This window comes from Nanorana parkeri, unplaced genomic scaffold (assembly GCF_000935625.1).
Source record: "Nanorana parkeri isolate BGI_ZX_2015 unplaced genomic scaffold, ASM93562v1 scaffold1026, whole genome shotgun sequence".
Classification (NCBI taxonomy): domain Eukaryota; kingdom Metazoa; phylum Chordata; class Amphibia; order Anura; family Dicroglossidae; genus Nanorana; species Nanorana parkeri.
This window is the reverse complement of record NW_017307294.1, coordinates 419031-440539: the sequence shown is the minus strand read 5'-3', so window position 1 is coordinate 440539 and position 21509 is coordinate 419031. Positions and strand designations below refer to the sequence as shown.

Sequence of the window (21509 nt, the reverse complement as noted above, 5' to 3'; positions counted from 1 at the left end):
TGCCAGAACTGTGATTTGGTGAAGTCTCCCTACACCCCAGTAACCATTTGCAACTCTCCCTCAAAAAAGAAAAACACAGCCAAGAGGTGAGGGTGTCCTGTGTCCAGACACCATAACGTGACTCAGGCTCGAATAGTAGCACTGCAGTGCTGTGGCAGTGATGCTTCCCCTTGTGACTATGCAGTCACAGCGGGTAGAATGTCCAGTTAGAGTGTGGATGCACTCCTGCAGTTTTGATTTGCCAGTGTCCAATTACCTGAAAGTGATTTGTCTATAGATAAACATAGCAAATAAAGCAATTTTGCAAAGCGATATTGCCAAAAGAAAGCCTAGTTAAGAAGTTCCCAAGTACCAACAGAAGGTATTTCTGATTAAACAGGTCTACAGTGAAAATTTTAAAATTTGCTTTGGTCCAGGGATACAGGTATTACAGATAACGAAGTTTTGATGTTTTCCTCAATAGCCACAAAGGATATAAATGCACCAAATACCTTTGCAAACCCAGTTTTTACCATGTAATATAGTCATGACAGTGTGCAGAGCAAAGAGCTGTGTGTGGGACCCAGCAGGTCTACACACTACAGGCTGCTTGCAGAAAACTACAGGCGGGGGCAGATACAAGACCAGTCACCCTGTACAAGGGGAGAGAGCAGCAGTGACTGGTCTATTACAGGAACCTCCTGTACACAGGCAATTTCTTTACACTGGGATTACTGTACAGATCTGGAATAAGAACTACAAGCTTCCAGGCAAGAATACAGCTGTGTATTAAAACAATATTTGCTCATCTCGGTGTTCAGCTTTAAATGAAACCTTACAGGACAGAACATTGGCTTGTTTTAAAACAAGCATTACGGAAGGCAATTTTTAATTTTTTTTGTTAACACTAGCAAGTCAATGACCAAGCATGTCCTCATCAGGGGTTAGGCCCAAAGTTGACCGTCTTACCTTCCAGGAGTGTCTGGCAAATTCCCATAGCCGCGACTTAGTATATCTTAAGTCACCCCCACTCAGGATGTTCGGCTCGTGCAGAAAAGCAAGATGGGCAACGTCCGCTGCATTCTCTGGTATTTCCTGTAATCCGTGAATGAGAATTTATAAGCAAAGACTAAAAAGTTCTAACATTCTCTAGAACCAAAGTATCTAAATCTCAGGTACTGATTGTAAAATAGGGCAAAGGATAGGGACATCTTTTTCCTCTAATACTGTTTAAGGTGAAGGCAGTAGAGCAGTTTTGCTTTTTTTGTGTAATTCAACAATGTGAAACACCTTGAAGCGCATCTTTGGTTTTGGGTAGAGTTGGGATTGGTTAAAGCTTCGATCATGTTTTTATTGTGTTCACACTGCAAAAATGTACCTCCGTCTGTTCTGGTGTGGGAAAATCTAAAATGGAGACCCCAGTTCTAGTGTAAACTGTCTTGGGAATTTTTGTGGAATCCTTCGCAACAGCACACATACAGCATGTTTTGAACCTTTGATCTCAAAAGGTTCTTTTTTTTCTGAGCAGTCACGTGACCACACAGTTCCAGTTATTCTATGCTGAAGGACCATCTGCTGCGGCAGGTGAAAGGAACTCTTTCCCACCAACAGCTACAGCAGTCAAAGGCAAAGGCAGGTGATGTCAGCTCTCTTTCTAATTCAGCTCCAAATGTTGGGTCTGCACATTTACATATAGGGGAGTTGGAACTAAATGGTTATTGGGCTGCTCAGGAGATTTAAAAAAAAAAAAAAACACATTTTGGTTGGGAATCAGCCAATAAGTGAGGCAATCTGCACTGCAGCCATCCTCAACTCCTCCCCTCCTGGGAACCAGCCAATACACAGCAGAGCTGCACAAGTGAAATGGTAATGTGAGGTCATCAGCACTGCATCCAAATCCCAAATAACCGCCCACCTCTTACCCACAATGGGCACCAGGTCCGACCCTGGCTGTGCCCCCTGGCAGCTGCACCTGAGGCTAGTGCCTCACCCTTCCTACAGCCAATGTCATTAAGAACCATCAACAAAGAACAAGGAGTCCTGGAAGTGACAAGAGACTCAGAATGGCACTTTCAAATAGTGACCCAAGTTGTCAGTGGTTAATAAGGCTCCACCTTTTTACACAACTTCTATGAAAAAGCAATCCTTCTGCAAGTCTGAGGGTAACCTGCTTTAAGACATCAGGCCCTCATCACAAAATCAGACTGAGCAGCAAGATAAACATGAATGCCCACATACAGCTTGCATATCTCTGCAATGATGTTAATGCACAGCAAGGGTGAGAGGCCCCTGGATTCATGCCATGCATTTACAGAGAAGTTTCCTCATTCTAAAAACAGCTCATTGGTAAACCGTAGTTCTGAATGAGAAGATACAATTGGTCACCAGCAGTTGGCATTTGGTGAAAGAAAATGATGATCTATTTGAAAGAGACACACACAAAGCCTTGTTTATTTTTATAGGTACATAAAGGCAGCTATGTACACAAACAAATAAGTCTGCACAAAAGCTTCCTTCTACTTAGTGTACATTTCCTCAGTCAAAAGTAGAGGTGCACCGAAATAGAAATTTAAAACCTGAACAAAAAAAATTGTCAGGCTAAAACCGAAAAATGTTATTTTAATTTTTTACAATTTTAAAATTTTATTTTTTATAAACTTTAATTTTTTAATATTTATGAATTCATGTTTTATTAAATATTTTTATTTTTCACTTTACTTTTAGGGGCTTCGGGGAAATATTGGGGGTCTAAAAACCCCTGATATTTCCCTTTTAAAATAGAAAAAAAGATTGACTCAGTCCTCAATCTCTTTCTGTATCAACCGTCATCAATGAACAGGAATCCTCTGAGTGTTCCTGTTCATTCATAACATGACAGAGTATATTTACTATAACCACAATTATGAATGAACAGGAGGTGATGTAGATCACTTACCATTCATAATTGAGAATATAGTACACATACCAGGTCCTCAATTATCTATAAACACTCAGCGATCACTGATCGTTGAGTGTTTGTTCCCGCTCTCCTGTCACACAAAGCCGAGCAGGGAGGCGAGCCCAGCCTCCTGTGACAGCGCGGGCTGTTTCCGCCCCCACACCACTCTGCCGGACTGTGATAGGTGTCTGAGCGATGTCAGAGGAGAGACACCGGCCGCTCACAGCGCTCTCCTCCCGCAGCACTCGACCGGCAGTCACTTTCTCTCCTCCCTGCTGGGACACAGCAGCGCCCAGCGGGGAGGAAAGAAACCTGGGATGTGCCGATGTATCGGCAGGAAAATTGCATTTTTGGCATTTAGCCAAAAGTGCCATTTTCTGTCGATATGTTTCAGCGGCCGATCAGTGCATCCCTAGTCAAAAGTATACCATTTAGAATGCAATTTTTGCAACAGTCAGAGAAGGGAATTTATCAAAACTGGGGCACACAAAATCTGGAGTAGCTGTGCACAACAATTAATCAGCATCCCCTTAATTTTCAAACCTTAACTGAACAAGCTGAAGAAGCTGATTGGTTACCATAAGCAACTGCTCCAGATTTTGTCTGCTCCAGTTTTGATAAAATACCTCCCAGAGTATGTTTCCCCCCTAGGGTAAACGTTAACTCACTCTTCTGCTCACAGCCACCAATGTGACTAAACTTTACAAATTCCAGTTGATGTATACAAACTTTTGTTTCACTTTGAATAGAGTGGGAAAGGCTTAGAGTTTTTTTTTCTTTATTGCTGCCCTTAGTACGCGATTTATCACCAATAATGACAAAACATTTAGTAGAGTGAGGAAGCAAAGAATAGATTACCTCTATTGTAAATTGCCTCTAAAATGTTAGAACTCACCATTTAATCCCAATCATACAGGGTCGTCCCTACTTTTTTCAGCTCAGTCGGCCAGGAGGAGTGGGCTGAGCTGTCAGGTGGGAGGGGTGCTATGATGGTGCTGTTAAGTAATCCATGCTGCTGCCCCCAATGAGATGCTGCCTGAGACTACTGCTTCATTTTACCTCATTATGGGGACACCACTGCAATCATGTAGTGTAAAAATTGTAAATGTATTTTTGAACACAGGTGGTACAAATACATCAGTCAATCTGTATAACCAGGTCCCTTCAGAACTGCTAAGACATGCAGGTCACCTGACTGGAGACAAATTACTCCCAAGAAAGTTACACTTCCCTCACAAGAGCAAGACTTAACATTTGAATTCTTGCGAATGATGAAGGTGATGCGATGTAGAAAGTGAAAGGCCATGGCTTACAACCAAAAGGAATTGTAGAAACTCTTGTAGAAGGCCAAGACCACTATGGGTTGTAGTGCCATCTAAAAGAGAAACCACTGTAAAAGCAAAACTGACTAGGAAAGGCAGAAGCATCGCAGTGAAAACTGGACGGTTTTATTTCCCAGTGGTAAAATTATATTTCTAGGTCATTTTCAATTGCGTATTGAGCCATTTCCCAGGCGTTCACCTTTAAAAGCACAGCCAACAGGGAGGTCCAGTTTTGGTCGCCGGTACTGGGAATGGATGTCCTTGAACTGGAGTCCAGCGGAGGGCAACAAAACTAATTAGGGGAATGGAGGACCAGAGCTATGAGACAAGGCTTCTGACCTTAAACATGTTTATGCTGGAATTAAGGAGATTAAGAGGGGATATGATTTTCATGTACAAGATGTTCAATGGTGACCGCAACATTGGCAACAAACTGTTTGAGATTAACTCCATTACAAAGACTAGAGGCCACCACCTAAAGTTGGTGGAGAAAAAATTCCAGCACAATGGGCGAAGAGGGTTCTTTACAGTAAGAGCGGTTAAGGTCTGGAACTCACTGCCATCGGCAGTGATTTCAGCCAAGAGTGTAGGTTTGTTCAAGAAACGTTTGGACAATTTCTTGAGGGGCTGTAATATCCAGGGATACCAGTATCCCTAAGAATGAGATGATGCATGGACCGATATGGGTTGGACTTGGACGTATGTCTCTATTCAACCCCAAATACTATGCAACTATAAAAAAAAAATGCACATGAAAGCTACACGGCTACCAAATATTGGAGTTACAGCACAAGGAAAGCAATTCTTACCTCTATGTGTGCATTTACATAGTGCTCAGTACGTCCCCTGTACACCCACTTTTTACTGGTGATTTCCTCCTGTTCTGGGATGGTCCAAGTGGGCTCAATATGATCACAGTGATACCACATAAACACCATTCCATTTATCTCACAGCTTGGCCATTTTGTAATCTTGGCAAACTCTGGCACTGAAAATGCAGAATGACCAAGTGCAGCAAGTTACATAACATGTATAAAAGAAGGCATGTGAAAAAACTGGAAATGAAACAAAGGGGAGGAATCCAGCTTGTATGGCATGTCCCCCATAATCTAATCTTTAAAGGGAACATGTGTCTAGGAAAATATAAACTAAAACCGCAGATAAAGGGTGATACATTATACCTTTGGTCTGACAGCTCACACCAGAGTGCTACCATGAAAGAAAATCTTCTAGATAAAGGGAGATAGGACACACACACCACTGTCACCTCCCACTACCTAGGGGGCAGAGGTCATGCCTATGCAAAATTGGTAGAACTAGAGTTCTGTGGAGCTTGAATTGTCAAAATCAAGATACATTGTGGCACTCACTTTACAAAGCTGGCATTTATTTTACCCCACTACAAGTTTAATTTGTTAAAGTGAACTATAGTTTTAGAAAGGGTGTAGAGCCTTCTGGTATCTGCTGGTCTCGCATCTATCACAGATCATTCCTCGTTTTAGAAAAGTGGGTGGAGGCATGCAAGTCACTCCTTTATGCTTGTGTAGCCAAATGTACATTCAGATCCACTGATTTATAGTAAAAGGGTACAGCCTAATATAATAGAGGCATTTACATTACAAACTGCATACAGATGTTTCATGCTAGCTGGCCATATCAGTACAGTGCACGGAAACCATGACTTTTACATAGGCTGGCTTATGGACCGACAGTGGAACAACTAGACCCCTTGGGTGAAAAAGGTGGACTGCGCTTATGAGATTTAGTGATTACATTTATATTCACTATACAGATTTCACCTGACAAAATATTTGCAATGCTATTCAGCCCACCTTTTTTTTTTACACTAAACACCTCCCCAGCCTCCAGTGCTAGAACAGACTAGAATCATTGTGTAATGTAAAAGTGAACTGATCTATAATAAACATCCTCACATGCTCTAAGTTTTAGGATTTTAGGCAGTCCCCTGGCAATTTTCTACTCAAAAATGAACACAAGGGATGTTTTGTTACATCGGCCTCAAGTTCTGCATTACATGCCTGAGTGTTTAGGATTCTTACCTTTTTCAGCATATGGTATACTGACGCACTTCCCATCCTTTCCATGGAACTGCCAGCCATGAAACGGGCACTCTAAGCAATCTCCAACAACTCTACCTCCCACGGCAAGATTGGCACCGAGATGAGGGCAGTAGGCATCCAAGACATACACGTTGCCATCCATAGTCCGGTATACCGCCACTTGTTCGCCTGCAGAATAAAAAACAAGTAGTTTACACAGTTGGCAAATTTAAAAGTGAAATTAAAGAAAATGGCTAGAGTGCTCACCTAATAAAAACACAAATATAAAAAAATTGTACAACATGTTTACATCATGGAGACTTGTAAAGTTTTTGCAGCTATGGATGCAGTTTATATTTTAAACCAACCATGGATCCATATTTTCATTCTTTAAATGTTGATAGATGAAAAGAAACAGTTTTTGTGGGAAGGCAGTCACAGGATACAACATCCCCTTTGCCATTTGGCCATAACACTGTCAGAGAGCCCATGTTTTAAAGCAGAACTCCAAAAACATCCAAAACCAGCTTTTGCTGCAATATCCACATTCAATCCAGAGATTTCCCTTGCAGCAAATTATTTTCTGCAGCTAGACGTCCTGAATCTGATGGTCAACTTTATTCAACCCACTACCTCTGTGCCCAGATTATCCTGGATCTGCCCCCAGTGAAAGCATTGCGTCTTCCTCAAACTCCAGCTTTCCTACTACAAGAGTCCAAATTCAGGTACTTCATTTTATTTTTAAATGCGAGCAGTTTATGTATTTGCGATTACAGAGCTGCATGCAATGGTTTCTTTATATCTACCTAGAGTTCAGCCTTCTTATTTTTGGTTATTTTATTGGCGAAAATGTGTTTACTATTCAATATGAAAAGGAGTCGCCACTGATTTTGTGTCTTAAAATGTTAAGATTTTAAAATGAAAAGCAATGTATATTTCTTTTCTTTTTCCTACTGCTAAGCTACGGGGAGGTCTACTAGTTATTTAGCTGCTGCCAACATTACACTGTGAGTCTTCATTAACAGCTCTAAAGTAAAACTATAACAACTATATAGAAAGAGCAGGAGTCAAACTACATGCACCATTGCACATTGTCTGCAATGTGGTGGGGGAAGAAGAGAAGGGAATACAGGAGAAAGGAGCAGAGAAGTTGGGGAATATCCAACTTTGGGGCAAACGACGACACAATATTGAAATAAGATACAATATTTACTTCACACTATATCCATATCCCAATCCCAAATGTAAACATTACTGTAAATGTGTCAGTACATAAACTGAAAACTGGCATCAAATGAAATGCAAGGAGTATTTCCAACAAAGGTTCAGCTGGTTGGCATTACGATTATGCAAGTTCTAACATTCTTCAATAGCCTCTTATCTGTCTACTTATCTATCAGGTGTATGGAAGTAGGTCAGGGAATAGCCACAGGGACTGCAAGTTTATATTAGGCGGCAAATCTACACAAAGTACGCCAGTTTCTACGCCTTGAAATTGCAGAGCTGCTGGAATCGCCATTATTATATTAGCTTATTCCCCCCTATAACGAGGGAGGCAGCAGACTTGAAAATTACCAGCTCCTAAATACTCATCATCCAAAAGGATGCTTCTGTTCTTGCTGCCCTCTTTTCTGCAGAGTTGGTATGTTATCCGTACAGAAAGCCATTGCAGAACTAGTACAACTTACTAAATGCCAGCTTCCATTCAAGGCTACTCAGGTATTTTGTTGCACCCCAAGATTCCCTTTAAAAATAAAAAGGTAATTCTGGTCTGTACCTTGTTTTCAAACATACCAGAATTATGTTGTAGTGCAGGGGTAGGCAAACTCTGACCCTCCAGCTGCTGTGGACTACAATTCCCATAATGCATTGCAAGACTGGCAGGACTCCCAGAAGCAGTTGCATGATGGGATTTGATGTTTCCCCACAGCTGGAGGGCCAGAGTTGCCCAACCCTGTTGGTGCATAGGTGTAGCTGTAACTGAATTACACAGCCAAAACATAGTTGGTACCATCTGCAGCAATTAAACCTTCAGTGATGGTGACTGTCCTATGTCTACTCTGCCTCATCACCTTTTCTCTCTGGCATAATGACCACTATGAGGGCTATGAAACCACTGCCATTTATTAGTTACTGAACTGTGAGCATACACAGACCAGTTAACTAGTCATTTTTTGCCAAGTACTGGGCTATTTTATAGTTAACCATTAACTCTTTCCCCGCCAACAACGTATAAGGCATACATCAAAACAAAACCATTTGCAGGTGGCAAGGTCAGAATGCCTTACCTTGCTGGCATTCAGCCTACTGCTACAAGCTCATGGTCGTTTCAGCAACCATAAACTTATAGTAAAAGGTTTCCCCTGACTACTCTGTAAATGAATAGCTGTTATAACCGCTATTTATTCAAAATGAGACTCCCCCACCACCTTCCGCTATTCCTGCCGCTCTCTCCTCCTCTGGGAGCTAGCTGCATGCTGTGGTATGTGTACTCTCCGATCCCCACTGCTCTCCCATTTCTGCATCAGCAGAGTGGGGAATCGGAGGGGATACAGAGCTGATCCAGCTGCCGACACCCAGCGGGGAGGAGAGACCTGTCAGGAGGCCGTGCAGGGTGGCAAGCTGCAGGGACAGCAGGGAGGTGGCAGAGCAGCGCAGGATGGAGAGTGGAGGATCAGTAGATATGTGAAATATTTACTGAACCTTTCCTGTTCAGAACAAACACTGAATGATCAGTACTGATCACTTGGTGTTTGTAATTAACTGAGGCCATAGTAGGTGATTCTACATCACTTCCTGCTCAATTATGACTGGGGACATAATCACGATGTGCTCAGTTTATGAATGAACAGGAGCACTCAGTACAGAGGCTTCCTGTCCTTTCATAACTGAGGAGAGTACTATGCCTCTTCAGTATCTGAATAGACAGGAAGCCTCTGTACTAAGTGATCGTGTTCATTGAGTGTCGGAGCTGCAAGAAAAAGATTGAGGACTCTGTGTCCTCAATCTTTTTCTCCATTTCTGTTTAGACCCCTGATATGTCCCCAAAGCCCCTGAAAGTAAAGTATATTTAAAAAATACATTGTGGTGCAAGTTATGCACATCGCTGTGGTGTGTTAGAACACACAGTGCTTAATTTTGTTTTTTTAAAGAGAAACACGTCAATTCAACTGTGTGGCAGCGCATGGCAAAGCATTCCGACACATTGCCCTGGGTTGTAATACACTGCTGTGATTAACTGTATGCCTGCATAATTTTATCACATCACACCAACACAGCACACAAACAGGGCTGCAGATAGGGCGTTTTGCGTTTCTTTGTTTTTCACAAAAAGGCGCAATTTAAAATTTACTAAATATATGTTTCTTATTAACGCAATACAGTTTCATCTTTTAGATTTAGTAGGTATCTTGTAAATTATGGGTTTTTTGTGTGCAAGGATAATGATTTTAGTGTATTTTTTTTTTCAAATATTGATTTGATAAACATTTGCGCAACTGTTATGGGACCTACAACATTAGTAGCACCATCTTTATTCTACTGGACCTGTGCTTTTAGAAAATGTGTGGTGCGGTGGTCTTTTACAAACTCTAAAAAGCTGCAGTTGAAAATAAAATAAAAAAGTGAAAAACCTTGCAAAAATGGTCCGGCCAGCTGAGGTTAAAAGAGTTAGCCAGGGCATGGCAGAGAAGGGGTTAAATCATATCTGAAACGATTTTAAAATACAATTCCCATGGATTCTGACTTGAAAGTAAAAGCATCCGGTGAAATTGCCCCAATATTTCCAATAGGGTACAAATCATTCTAAGTACCTCTAGCAGGCCATGCATTGATGGCTTTCAAAGATAGGACCGTAGACTAGAAAGAATCCATGCAATAGACAAATGTCATCACATTTCAAGTTTAGCCCACATTCTGTACACCAGGAACCGGTTTCACCAGAAACTGACAACAGTACAAAGGTTACTAAAACGCAAGAGGCCAACTTGTGAAATGATACACTGTTACTGAACATCACTTTCACGTCTCCAAGGTCTTGTCACATCCAAAAATGTTCTAAGGTGTTAAATAAACTCCACTCAGACCTATTAATACAAGTGGTAAAGAAGAAGCCCACATACACAGATATTTGCAGTTTTGATAAATACTTCCACTCTCCCCTTTTGGATCTTTAGTCATTTTATATGAAGAAGGCAAAAGGAGGGTCTGGAAAATGCAATAGTAGACTGAACAACTCCCAAGTGGACAGGAATAGTCAGAACAATGGCAGAGATATCTCATGGTTTCAGGAAACAAGATATAGAGGAAGCCTAGGGGTTGACTCAGCCCACTAGGATCCATGTATAATATCATTGTTGGGTGGAAACAGATCTCTGAATATTTCCTATGCCAAATGATCTTTTGGATGGCTCGGTCCACCACATTACTCAATTGAGTGGTTCAATCAAAACCCACAAGTTTTGGATTCTCTACAAAAAATTCTGATGTTGAAGTCCACAAGGATATCTCTCAGCCAAGGAACATGCTAAAGCTGGCACAGCAACTGACACTCGTGTCTAAAGTGTCTCAATTAGGGCTGCAGCGAACGATTATTTTCATAAAATCGATTACTTAGTGCAAAATACCAGCAGCTATAGAGGAATGTAGCAATAGTACATTATACTATAATGTACTATTGCTGGGATTTGAAGTCCTCTGTAGCTAGCGTTATTCTGCAGTGCACTGTATAATGATTATATGGCGAAATGCAGAATACCAGCAGCTATATAGGAATACAACAAATGCCAGCAATAGTACATTATACTGCAGGTGAAACTCTATTAGAATATTGTGCAAAAGTTCATTTATTTCACTAATGCAACTTAAAAGGTGAAACTAATATATGAGAGACTCATTACATGCAAAGCATGTAATTGCTTTGCATGTAATGAGTTACTAGTTTCTATTGAGATTGTAGTCCATCACGGGAGCAAGCTTGGCACGGTGGAAGTAAAAAAAGTGTGGTGTACAATATAGTACATTATACAGCGGCGCAGTGCAAAATACCAGCAGCTATAGAGGAATGTAGCAATAGTACATTATACTATAATGTACTATTGCTGGGATTTGAAGTCCTCTGTAGCTAGCGTTATTCTGCAGTGCACTGTATAATGATTATATGGCGAAATGCAGAATACCAGCAGCTATATAGGAATACAACAAATGCCAGCAATAGTACATTATACTGCAGGTGAAACTCTATTAGAATATTGTGCAAAAGTTCATTTATTTCACTAATGCAACTTAAAAGGTGAAACTAATATATGAGAGACTCATTACATGCAAAGCATGTAATTGCTTTGCATGTAATGAGTCTATCTCATATATTAGTTTCACCTTTTAAGTTGCATTAGTGAAATAAATGAACTTTTGCACAATATTCAAATTATTCGAGTTCCACCTGTATAATGTACTATTGCTGGGATTTGTAGTCCTCTGTAACTGCTGGTATTCTGCATTGCGTTGTATATAATGTATTATTGCTGTGATTTGTAGTCCTCTATGGCTGGTGGTATTCTCCATTGCGTAGTATAATGCGCAATGCAGATTACCACTGACCAGTTATAGAGGAACTACAAATCCCAGCAATAATACATTATACAGCGCAATTGAGAATACCACCAGCTATAGAGGAACAACAAATCCCAGCAATAATACATTATACAGGCTGTTTAATGTATTATTGCTGGGATTTGTTGTTCCTCTATAGCTGCTGGTGTTCTAGAGTGTGCCTCTTTTTTTTAAACAGGAAACATTAAAACAGGTCCCCCTTACCTGTTTCTGAACCCTCGTAAGTCGCTGCAGGCGTGCTCTGCGGGCGTGTCCGGCTTGGTTGGGTAGGCGTGCAGTGGTTGGGTAGGCGGCGTGTGCACGGTGGGCGCGGCGTGCATAGCGTAACTCGTGTATGGAGCCACGAACAGGCGGGCGTGAGTGGGAAATTTACATTTTAGCCGACGAATCGACGATGGAAAACGCTGACAACGTTTTCCATCGTCAATTTTAATCGACTTAATCTAATAGTTGTTGCAGCTCTACAGAATACCAATGTATAATACACCGGCACACTGCTGAACACCAGCAGCTATAGAGGAACAACAAATCCCAGCAATAATACATTATATAGGGTGTTTAATATATTATTGCTGGGATTGGTTGTTCCTCTATAGCTGCTAATGTTCTGCAGTGTGCCGCTTTAAAAAAAACAAAAAAAAACAGGAAACATTAAAAAGCTCCCGGCCGATCTCAACTTACCTAGAATGACGGTGTTGTCGGCGGGCAGCGGCATTGGTTGTCGGAGGGCAGCGCCAAGTTGGGAAGCTCACCGGGAGGAGGGGGCCAGATGCATGTCCTCAGTGTGTGTGGTAGGTGTGGCGTAAGTGGCGTCGTGTTAAAACCATAAAACAAGATATATTGAAATATGTATGTGTGAACCTTAAATGATGATTGATTTTCTATATTTTAATCTATCCAAGTTTGGAGATGCCGTTTGACTGGTGCTGCTGATTTTTAGTTTACAATTGGTAATCAATCAGTAAGCCTGACAGGCAGACCTAAGTATAGTTGAAACAGTTGTTGGGAATGCTCAAAGAAGACTATTATGCCCAAAATGGGATAGAAGGAGATCCCTCTGTATACAGTAAAGTTGAAAGTATATGTTCGACAACAACTACTGATGTGTTTTTAGAACACATGGCCTGAAACTGATGATAATATTGTTTTGAGGAAATTGGTACAAATGTTTCAGCCATTATTCAGGAATTACTCCAACAAGGTAAGGAAAGCAAACTAAGTTGTAAACAACTATGTTTGGCCAATTAAAAATTCTGATAATTCATATTCTTGTATCAGTTGATTTCAGGACACTAAATAAATATATCCCAAATAACAAGTCTGTTGTTCCTGAAAATCCTGATATTATGCCACACTTAGATGCCAAGGCTAAAATGTCCTAGGGACTGGAAATTGGGAATAGTAATTTTTCTATACCATTAACTAAAAGTTGTCAGTACAAGTTTGCATTTAGAATGCACAGTATGTATTTACCAGACTGATGACTAGACATTAGTGACGACATAGTCCATTTTTAAACTTATGACTATTTTGTTTGAATTGTTGCAAGATGCAGGACTGAAATTGAATAGAGTTCAGTTACTAAAAAGGAAGTTACATTCTTTCCAATGCTGATTGGTCATGGGAAGAGGCAATTATTGCAAGAACACGTCAAGGCAATATTGGCTATTCCTATCCCCAAATCTCACAAGGCCTTACATGATTTTTTGAATAAAGTACATTTATGTAAAGATTACATACAAGGATCTGAAGAGAAAGTCAGACATTTTGTATTTATTGTTAAAGAAACAAATCTGATATATGTGGTCAGTGGGATGAAGTACAGCTAAATGCATTTGGAATATTGAAGAAAGACCTATAGAATGCTCCAACATTAGCAAGTATCGATGTTTCTTCAGCTGTTTTTGTTTTACAAAGACATGTTTTTGAAAATGCTATTTTTTACACTCTACCAGCTCAGAGATGGTAATAGGAGAATGTTAAGCTATTTCTCCAGACTGTAAAGAAAAAGTTTGTCACATGTTAAAAGGTGTTGTTAGGAGTTTTTATTATGCTTTCAAAGTAACCAAAGACATTACGAGATCCAATTTTACAAAAATCTGATCCATTATTAAATGTTTTTCTCAAGGAAAATGGTTTAGGAGAATTGCATGGAAAGTTTTCAAAATGGTTAAAAGTTTTGACATGTAAAGTAAACAGATTTAAATAGAACTCACACAGCATTATGTACAACCACCTGTTTGTACATCTCAAAAACTATATATCCTTCAAACATAGAACTAGTTAAAGGAAGCACAGAAGTACATTTTTAAACTAGCTGCCTACAATACACGTAGCTATGCGATTGTAAAATATCTCAACTCAGCTACTAAAGAGTATGGCACTCCCTTATGCTAATCAGAAATACTTTTAAGGTAAACATCACATAGGTTATTTTAAAGTAAAATCATGAATAAAAGGATGAGGGATGATCCTTCAAGGGGGGACACACACTCACGCACAGCATCACACAGACACACCCACACTCACATTGAATAGACAGACACCTGTTAGGACTATTTTTACTTACTAAAGACACGTTTCTTAAGCATCTTATAGATTTCTGCTGTAAGATATACTATATTTTGTAATCATCAAGCATCTTATAGACTCATTCTGTAAGATATACCATATCCTGTAATATTTTGTAACTTTAAATTAAACACATTCTGAACTTTATGCAACAACGGAAACAATCTATTATTGAACTTTTCCACACTATGCTTCGAGAAAAGGAATATGCATAAAAAAAATCATATTTCATGTAATTTTCTTACACGTCGCGTGAGCGGGTTTATCGGTGTAGGCGTGGCGCGAGCGGCTTAACCGACGTGGGCGTGTCGTAAGCGGCGGGCGTGAGTGGCGAGTGGGAAATTTTAATTTTAGCCGACGAATCGACGATGGAAAAAGTTGACAACGTTTTCCATCGTCGTATTTTAAATCTACTTAAATTGTTGCAACTCTAGTCTCAATACTACATTTGTGGCCGAAAGGCACTCCACACTGCCGACCACATTACATTTTTGTCAACTTCTGCCGGCCAGAATTACTAAGACCCAATGACATTTAGTCCCATCCACACATTGGAGTTGCATGAACACACACCAAAGAGCTTGCATATGTGTGTGTTCGCGCAATGCGTTACAAATGTGCAACACACTTGTGGTGCCATTACTTGTTACAGGCACCCCAAATGCGGTTGGTAAAACTTGACTTTCCTTGTTGCACATGAGGCAGCCTATTAAGTGGGCTGACGCGAGGCAACAATGCACGCAAACGTGCACAAACCCGTGTTCACGCATCGTGAAGTGTGAGAGGGGCCTTAGGAATTCCAAAACAGGCCAACAGCAGATCAGATTTCAGAAGGTAACATTTTCAGCTTTTGGTCTCTGAAGAATGCAATGAGGAGTTTAATGCAAATTACGCTCATCTCACCCCAAACCAAAAATCTTTGTGATCCTGGAGTTCTTTTCTTTCAAGGAGGACAACTGAGAAAAGGGGATATGGCCTAAAAGATAGAGCCAATTCTGTTTTCCTGAGGCTTGTTCTTGGCCAATAGGGCTAAATATAGATATTCAAGGAATATCTGCTTATGTCAAATGTCTTCACAAACAGTTCTCTTAATTTAAGGCATCAGATCAGGTAGCAATATACATGAAAATTCAAAGGCTGGTTGAAAATGCCTGAAAATTGCTATAAAAGGGCTGAGAGATTTCAACATCTACCGGCCACTCACAGCCATTACATAGAGCAGTGGTGGCGAACCTATGGCACACGGGGTCCTCTGCTGGCATGTGAGCCTAGGTTCGGATTAACAGATGGGCACTCCTGAAGATATGCCCGACTGTCCTGGATCGCCTCGGTATACAATCTGGGCCGGCTACAATCAGGCAGCAGCGGCCCTCTAATAAGGCATATTAGAGGCCGCTCGCTGGGGCCTCTTCGCCGTTATAGACCACCTGAGAGCACGTACTGAGCACCTAATAGCTCCCACAGCCCACCTGAGAGTAGCACAGCATCCCTAAGAGCCACACAGCCCCCCAGAGAACCCATACAGACCACATAGACCATCTAATAGCCCTTATAAACCACTTGGGAGCCGCACAGCCTGCCCCCTGAGAGCCTGTATAGACCACCTAAGAGCCTGCAGAGGTTGCAATTGCAGGGTTGGCACTTTGAGTAGGTTTAGTGATCCAGTTTGGGCACTTGGGCTAAAAAAGGTTCACCATTACTGACCTAGACGGACACAGGTTTCTCCTTCCTCTACGAGTGCACTGCCCACCCCTTTAAACTATGTGCAGCATCTGGCAATTATAAACACTGAGTGAGAAGTTGGTGGAGGGAGTTCAATGCTTTACAGATAATTGCCCATTATACGGTACATGTTTTCTGCTTAGCACGTCATCTACACATTGTGCATTGTTAATTCTTTCTCTCATTACTAGCGTGATAGAAAATAATGGATTCCCTATGAGGCTAAAGTTGACTAGAATCCATTATTTCCATTCAAATCTAAAGAGAAACAGTAGTGACAAATTTATAGAAGCGCCACAGTGTGCACTGCGCATTACCTGTATTTGCTTGTTCAATCCTTAGAACAACTACATTTTAATCTTTTGTTTTGATACTTCTCCCCATTCAAAATATTTGGCATATGGTTTGGTATTGTCATATTTTTACCTACCTTCAAGTGACACTAAACTCAGAAAATAAACCTTAAACATACATTCAAGTACCTCAACTATTAACGCTAATGTATTTTATTTGTGTATCACTCAGCTATAAATCCTCAAATCATCTCTGAATTGGTGCTGACACTGTCCTTCCTTCTGCAGTTGATATACACAAGTTGGGTTCAGTGATCCAGTTTGGGCACTCGGGCTCAAAAAGGTTCGCCATCACTGATGGAGCATCGTTCTCATCATTGGAAACAGAATGCAGCAGGAGGAGTGAAGCTTACAGGGTTTTGTAAGTGAATAGCGTTCTGGCAAAGATTTTATAATAGACATCCCAGAGCAAGAATTTAATTGACACCCTCCCAATCAGTAAAATCCAATAGGCTCAGCAGAAAAAAAACAAAACACAAAACAGTTTTTTCAGACAGGCCAATTTTCCTGTACCTACAATTGCTTGCAATACACCTATGTGAGCATTGCTTCAGCAGTCAATCAGGGCCTTTTCACAGAACAAGGCCACGTACTGGAAATGCTGAGGAAAAAAAAAAATCGGACTTGCAGGGAGTTTTCTCCCGGTGATAGGCAACTATTTAGCTGATTGTACAAGCTTGGGGAGGGTAGGCAGATCTAAAAAGTTAGTTTTGTTTTCTTTAGGTCCACTTTGTTTCCAATGTAAACACAACTGTAAGAACCATACCAATTACTCGTTTAGCTAGATTTGTTCTCCCCAAAAGGCACTAAACCCCTTTGATACAAGTTTACCAACAACATGTACTGAATACACACTCAAGCTTTTACTGCTCCAGTTAACTGAAAGTATTCTCAAATTAGCTTCCAGCATAATAAAACTGGCTCACTTGTTTTGCACATAGTAGCACAAGGCCAACCAATATATATCACAGAGGGAGAGCAAAGCTAACCTATCACACCCAAAGACCCAACCAATAAAAATAAATAAAACGTTTTTTTCCATCCATTTTCTTTGGTATTTTAAAGCATTTCAAACTAAAAAAAAAAAAAAAGTCACAAAATTATAACATGCTGGGGTACAGAACTATAAATAGAGTGAAAGACTTTAAAATGAGCTTTACATGCAACGAGACATTAGAAGCTCTTCACCCCAGGCATCAATTAGCTTTTAACTAAAAATAAACTCTAGACTTTTTTTTTTTTTTTTAAAGGGGCATTTTATATTTAAAAAAAACCTCATGCTGTACATGCTCTCAAATCTAGAGCTCCCACACCCCACAGTACCTCCACTTCTACCCAATTTTCATTAGCATGTTGAAGAAATTAGGTAACCAGGGAAGGCAAAATATAAGCAGATTAGTCCCTAACCCAGCTCCCATTTATAGGGTTCTTAATCCCAGTAGGTAGGGCTTTAGATCATGTGATCACATGACCAGTAAGGCAGCCAATAGTGATCATAGATCATCCTGCTGGCTCCCAATCATAAATCATGACAGATAGCCATCAGTGACAACTTGGTCACCATGCTGGAGGAGACAGTGAGCCCGCTCCAAGCACAGAACAGCAGTACCATCTGTACACATATATGGCAAGTCATTAAAACCCACCACCATGCCGCCACATGTGCAAGGCAAGCGGCAACAAACCAGCTTTAACGCTTCTATTCCTTGAATGACTTCTGTACTTTTACTATGACATTTAAAGGATGAATCTCTGCAAAGTGAATGCAGCTTCAGAGGTCAGTTAGAGCTTCTTTTCAAGATAATGTACTGCATGTTATGAATATGTACACACTCGCATATTGCATCAGAAGGATTAACTTCTGAGTGCCAACAGAAATAACCTACTTTAGGAAGTTTTTATTATCACTTATTTCACAACATGAATCTAACCAATAGATGGCCATTTGACATGTTACTTCAGAAAATGTATATTCTGCAGTCAAGGACAGAAGAAATGCCATGGTGGCTTTGCACTCTTCACCCACCGCTGACCATCGAGGTCAGCCTAGCTCGGAATTATTTTTCCTAGATGGGACTTCACAGGTAAACATGAGAACAAAGTCAGAGAAACGCTGCAGTTAAATCCACAGTACCTGTCCATTTCTAGACAGTGAAAACGCACCTTGATCATAATCATGATTAATCATCTGGTATCATACTGGCAAGATCAGGTCAGCTATAGGCATTTGCAATTCAAAGTGCACTACCCTTTTACATTCCTAAAGAAAAGACAAGCAGGTGGAACAACATTTCAGGAACACCCAGAAGTTTCATATAAAGCATTTCAGAGTATGACCATAAAATAAAGTCTGGTTTCCACATGTCACGTACTCCGATATGGTTCTGAAATATTTGGCTTCAATGCAAACTGCAGCATGCAGAATGTTTCCAAACTCACTGCAAAGTATTGGTGTGACCAGACAATTGAAAACCATCAACTGGTCTAATTTCTATTCTTTTTTTTCTTGCACTGTAGAATGTAGCAAAATACATGCAACACATCTAGGGAAAGCGAGCTGTACAAAGCATTCGCTGGTATTTCTGCAACTCTTCCAAGCTTGTAGCGCTACAAAAATCATACTTCTATAGCAAGTAGCTGCATTGCTAAAGTACAAATACCCCATTCTGATACTGGCCATACACCTATAGACAGGGTTTAAATATTTCAGGGTGTCTAACCAGTCAAAAATTTCACCAGTCAGCATGACCGGACTATAGCCTTGCAATTTATGTTAACATTTTTAGGGACACAGAGCTTTCCTTTGGGAGGTATATAATCACCACTGAGGGAGGTTTTTTTAAATTTTTTACTATATAATGAAAAAAGTACCATAAATTTCGGGGGAAAAAAAGTTTTCCTACGTTATGTTATAAAACATTTATTCTTACCCATATTTTTTGTAAAATATAAAAGTCGGGGTCACGTCAGGTAAATAGACACCAAACATGTCAAGCCTTAAAATTGCGTGCGCCCGACTAATCGCTAAAAATTACCTCATCGAAAATTGGCCATAGGCGACGCTTTTATTGTTTATCAGTTTAGTGTTATCAGTGATTAATGGCCCTAAAATTATTGCTAGCACACAGACATTCACTGTGAAATGTAACATGTGCGGCGTAGTAGGCGCAATCGTCCTTTTCCCAGCGCAATCGTCCTTTTCCCATGTGGGCGCACCCAATGCAAATTTGCATTTGTATGTGGGGGGCGGGGGACTTAAAAACAAAAATTGCGTTTTTTTAAAATAATTTTTTTTATGCTATTTTTTTATATACACCTTTATTGCTATTACATGGGGGCTAAGAAGCCCCCTATCTGATAGCCAATTTACATGACAGGTCCTCTTTATGGAGACATCAGGGGTCTCCAAGACCCCTAATGTCACCTAGGGACCCCCAGAGAAGCTGATGAAGCAGAGATCAGCTTCACTAGCTTCTCCACAGCTTCTGAAGCTGGAGAGTGACAGCAGAATGCGGAAGTGATATATACAACACTTCCTGCATTCGGGGATAAGAGAGGAGATAAAAGTGAGATGGTGTACTGAGCTCCTGTCACAGAGCAGCCGTGCTGCTCCCGGCCACACTGCGCACAGCGGATCTCAGGACTAGCAACGGCAGTGACAGCTGCTGGTAATACAAGTGATCATCCAATCAGATTGTTCAGGTATTTTGACAGCCAGCGTGGCCAACTAGCAAGATACTAAAGCTTGGCCCAGTGGGAGATTACTCCATCCATACAGGATAACTCAGATGGAGGAATCTGTTGCACTTTCTCCATCTGACCATAGAAAATCCAAAAGTTGTATGGCCAGCTTTAGACACATGACTTTGTTCAATATAGAATAAGAGCAGGTAGGCCATAGCAACCAATCAGAATCAATCTTCTGCCGTTTCAACTTTAGCAGGAGAATTCTGATTGGTTGCACACAAGAACTAGCACTATACTGTAGGTGCGGATTGTTCTGGAAGTGCATGAGGATTTTACAGATAGAGGACTTCTAGTACTATACATCACAACGTACATACTTAGTCCGTCACATATCTGCTTAAAAAGAGAACCACGTTTTAAAACAAGATGCAGCTATTGTATTTGTCCCTGTGCCCTGACCTAACAGATCCCACTTCCCCCTCCGCAGATGTATACTTGCCACATTCTGAAGCCCGGTTTGGTTACATCCATGCCACAAGTTCTCTCTGCCACACATGATCAATAAAGCCCCATAGACTTCTATGGGGTCTTGTCCACCTCCCGTCTGGGAAAACAAGCCCCATGCACCTCTATGGGGTGCTACTGTGCAGACATGTGCAAGGAGAGAGAGGACTTGCGGCATTGGATGTCAAAATACACATGAGGCTGCAGGCATCAGATATCAGTAAGTACGCATCTGTGGAAGGGGAGGATGGGATCAGGTCAGGTGAGAACACATAGGACAAGTGCCCTGATTCTATGAGTTTAGGTTGGTTTGTGTTTACCAGCATTTTAAGTGTTTGGAACGCACCTCTTATGCAGGTCCGCAGTACTCATGATTGCTTTTGATCAGTTGTGTTTCTTTGGACACAGCATGTCCTGTTAAGGTGTGTTTGAATTGCCGGGAAAGTAATTCAAATGCTGCATTTTTCATTGGAAGGCAGCTGCATGTGTTAAATGGAAAACACAACATTGAACACCGATTTAAATGAACCCATTGATCTGTTATGAAATATATTAAAATTTTTCACACAAAAAACAAAACAAATAATGGACAAAACAGGATTAAAGTGCACATATGGCCAAAACTTATGTTGTAGATAAAGTAGAGAAGGATTAGAACCGCTGTTCATGTCCCGGACACGCAGATTCACCCAGTCCTCTTGAGCACGGTCACCCAGGCAGCAGGTACCTCGGTCACATCCCTACCCCTCTTATCCTGTTCTGT

The 21509-nt window shown here is 40.8% G+C and overlaps 1 protein-coding gene across 1 annotated transcript in view; it reads right to left on the bottom strand.

The window, feature by feature from the left end:
* Positions 1-21509, bottom strand: part of LOC108795927 (cholesterol 7-desaturase-like) — a 28591-nt gene that overhangs the window by 5133 nt on the left and 1949 nt on the right. The window contains exons 2-4 of the mRNA XM_018567261.1: positions 6300-6488; positions 5049-5227; positions 949-1074 (exon numbers count right to left, since the gene is read on the bottom strand). Coding sequence (XP_018422763.1) covers positions 949-1074; positions 5049-5227; positions 6300-6488 — 494 coding nt within the window. The remainder of the gene's footprint in view (positions 1-948; positions 1075-5048; positions 5228-6299; positions 6489-21509) is intronic.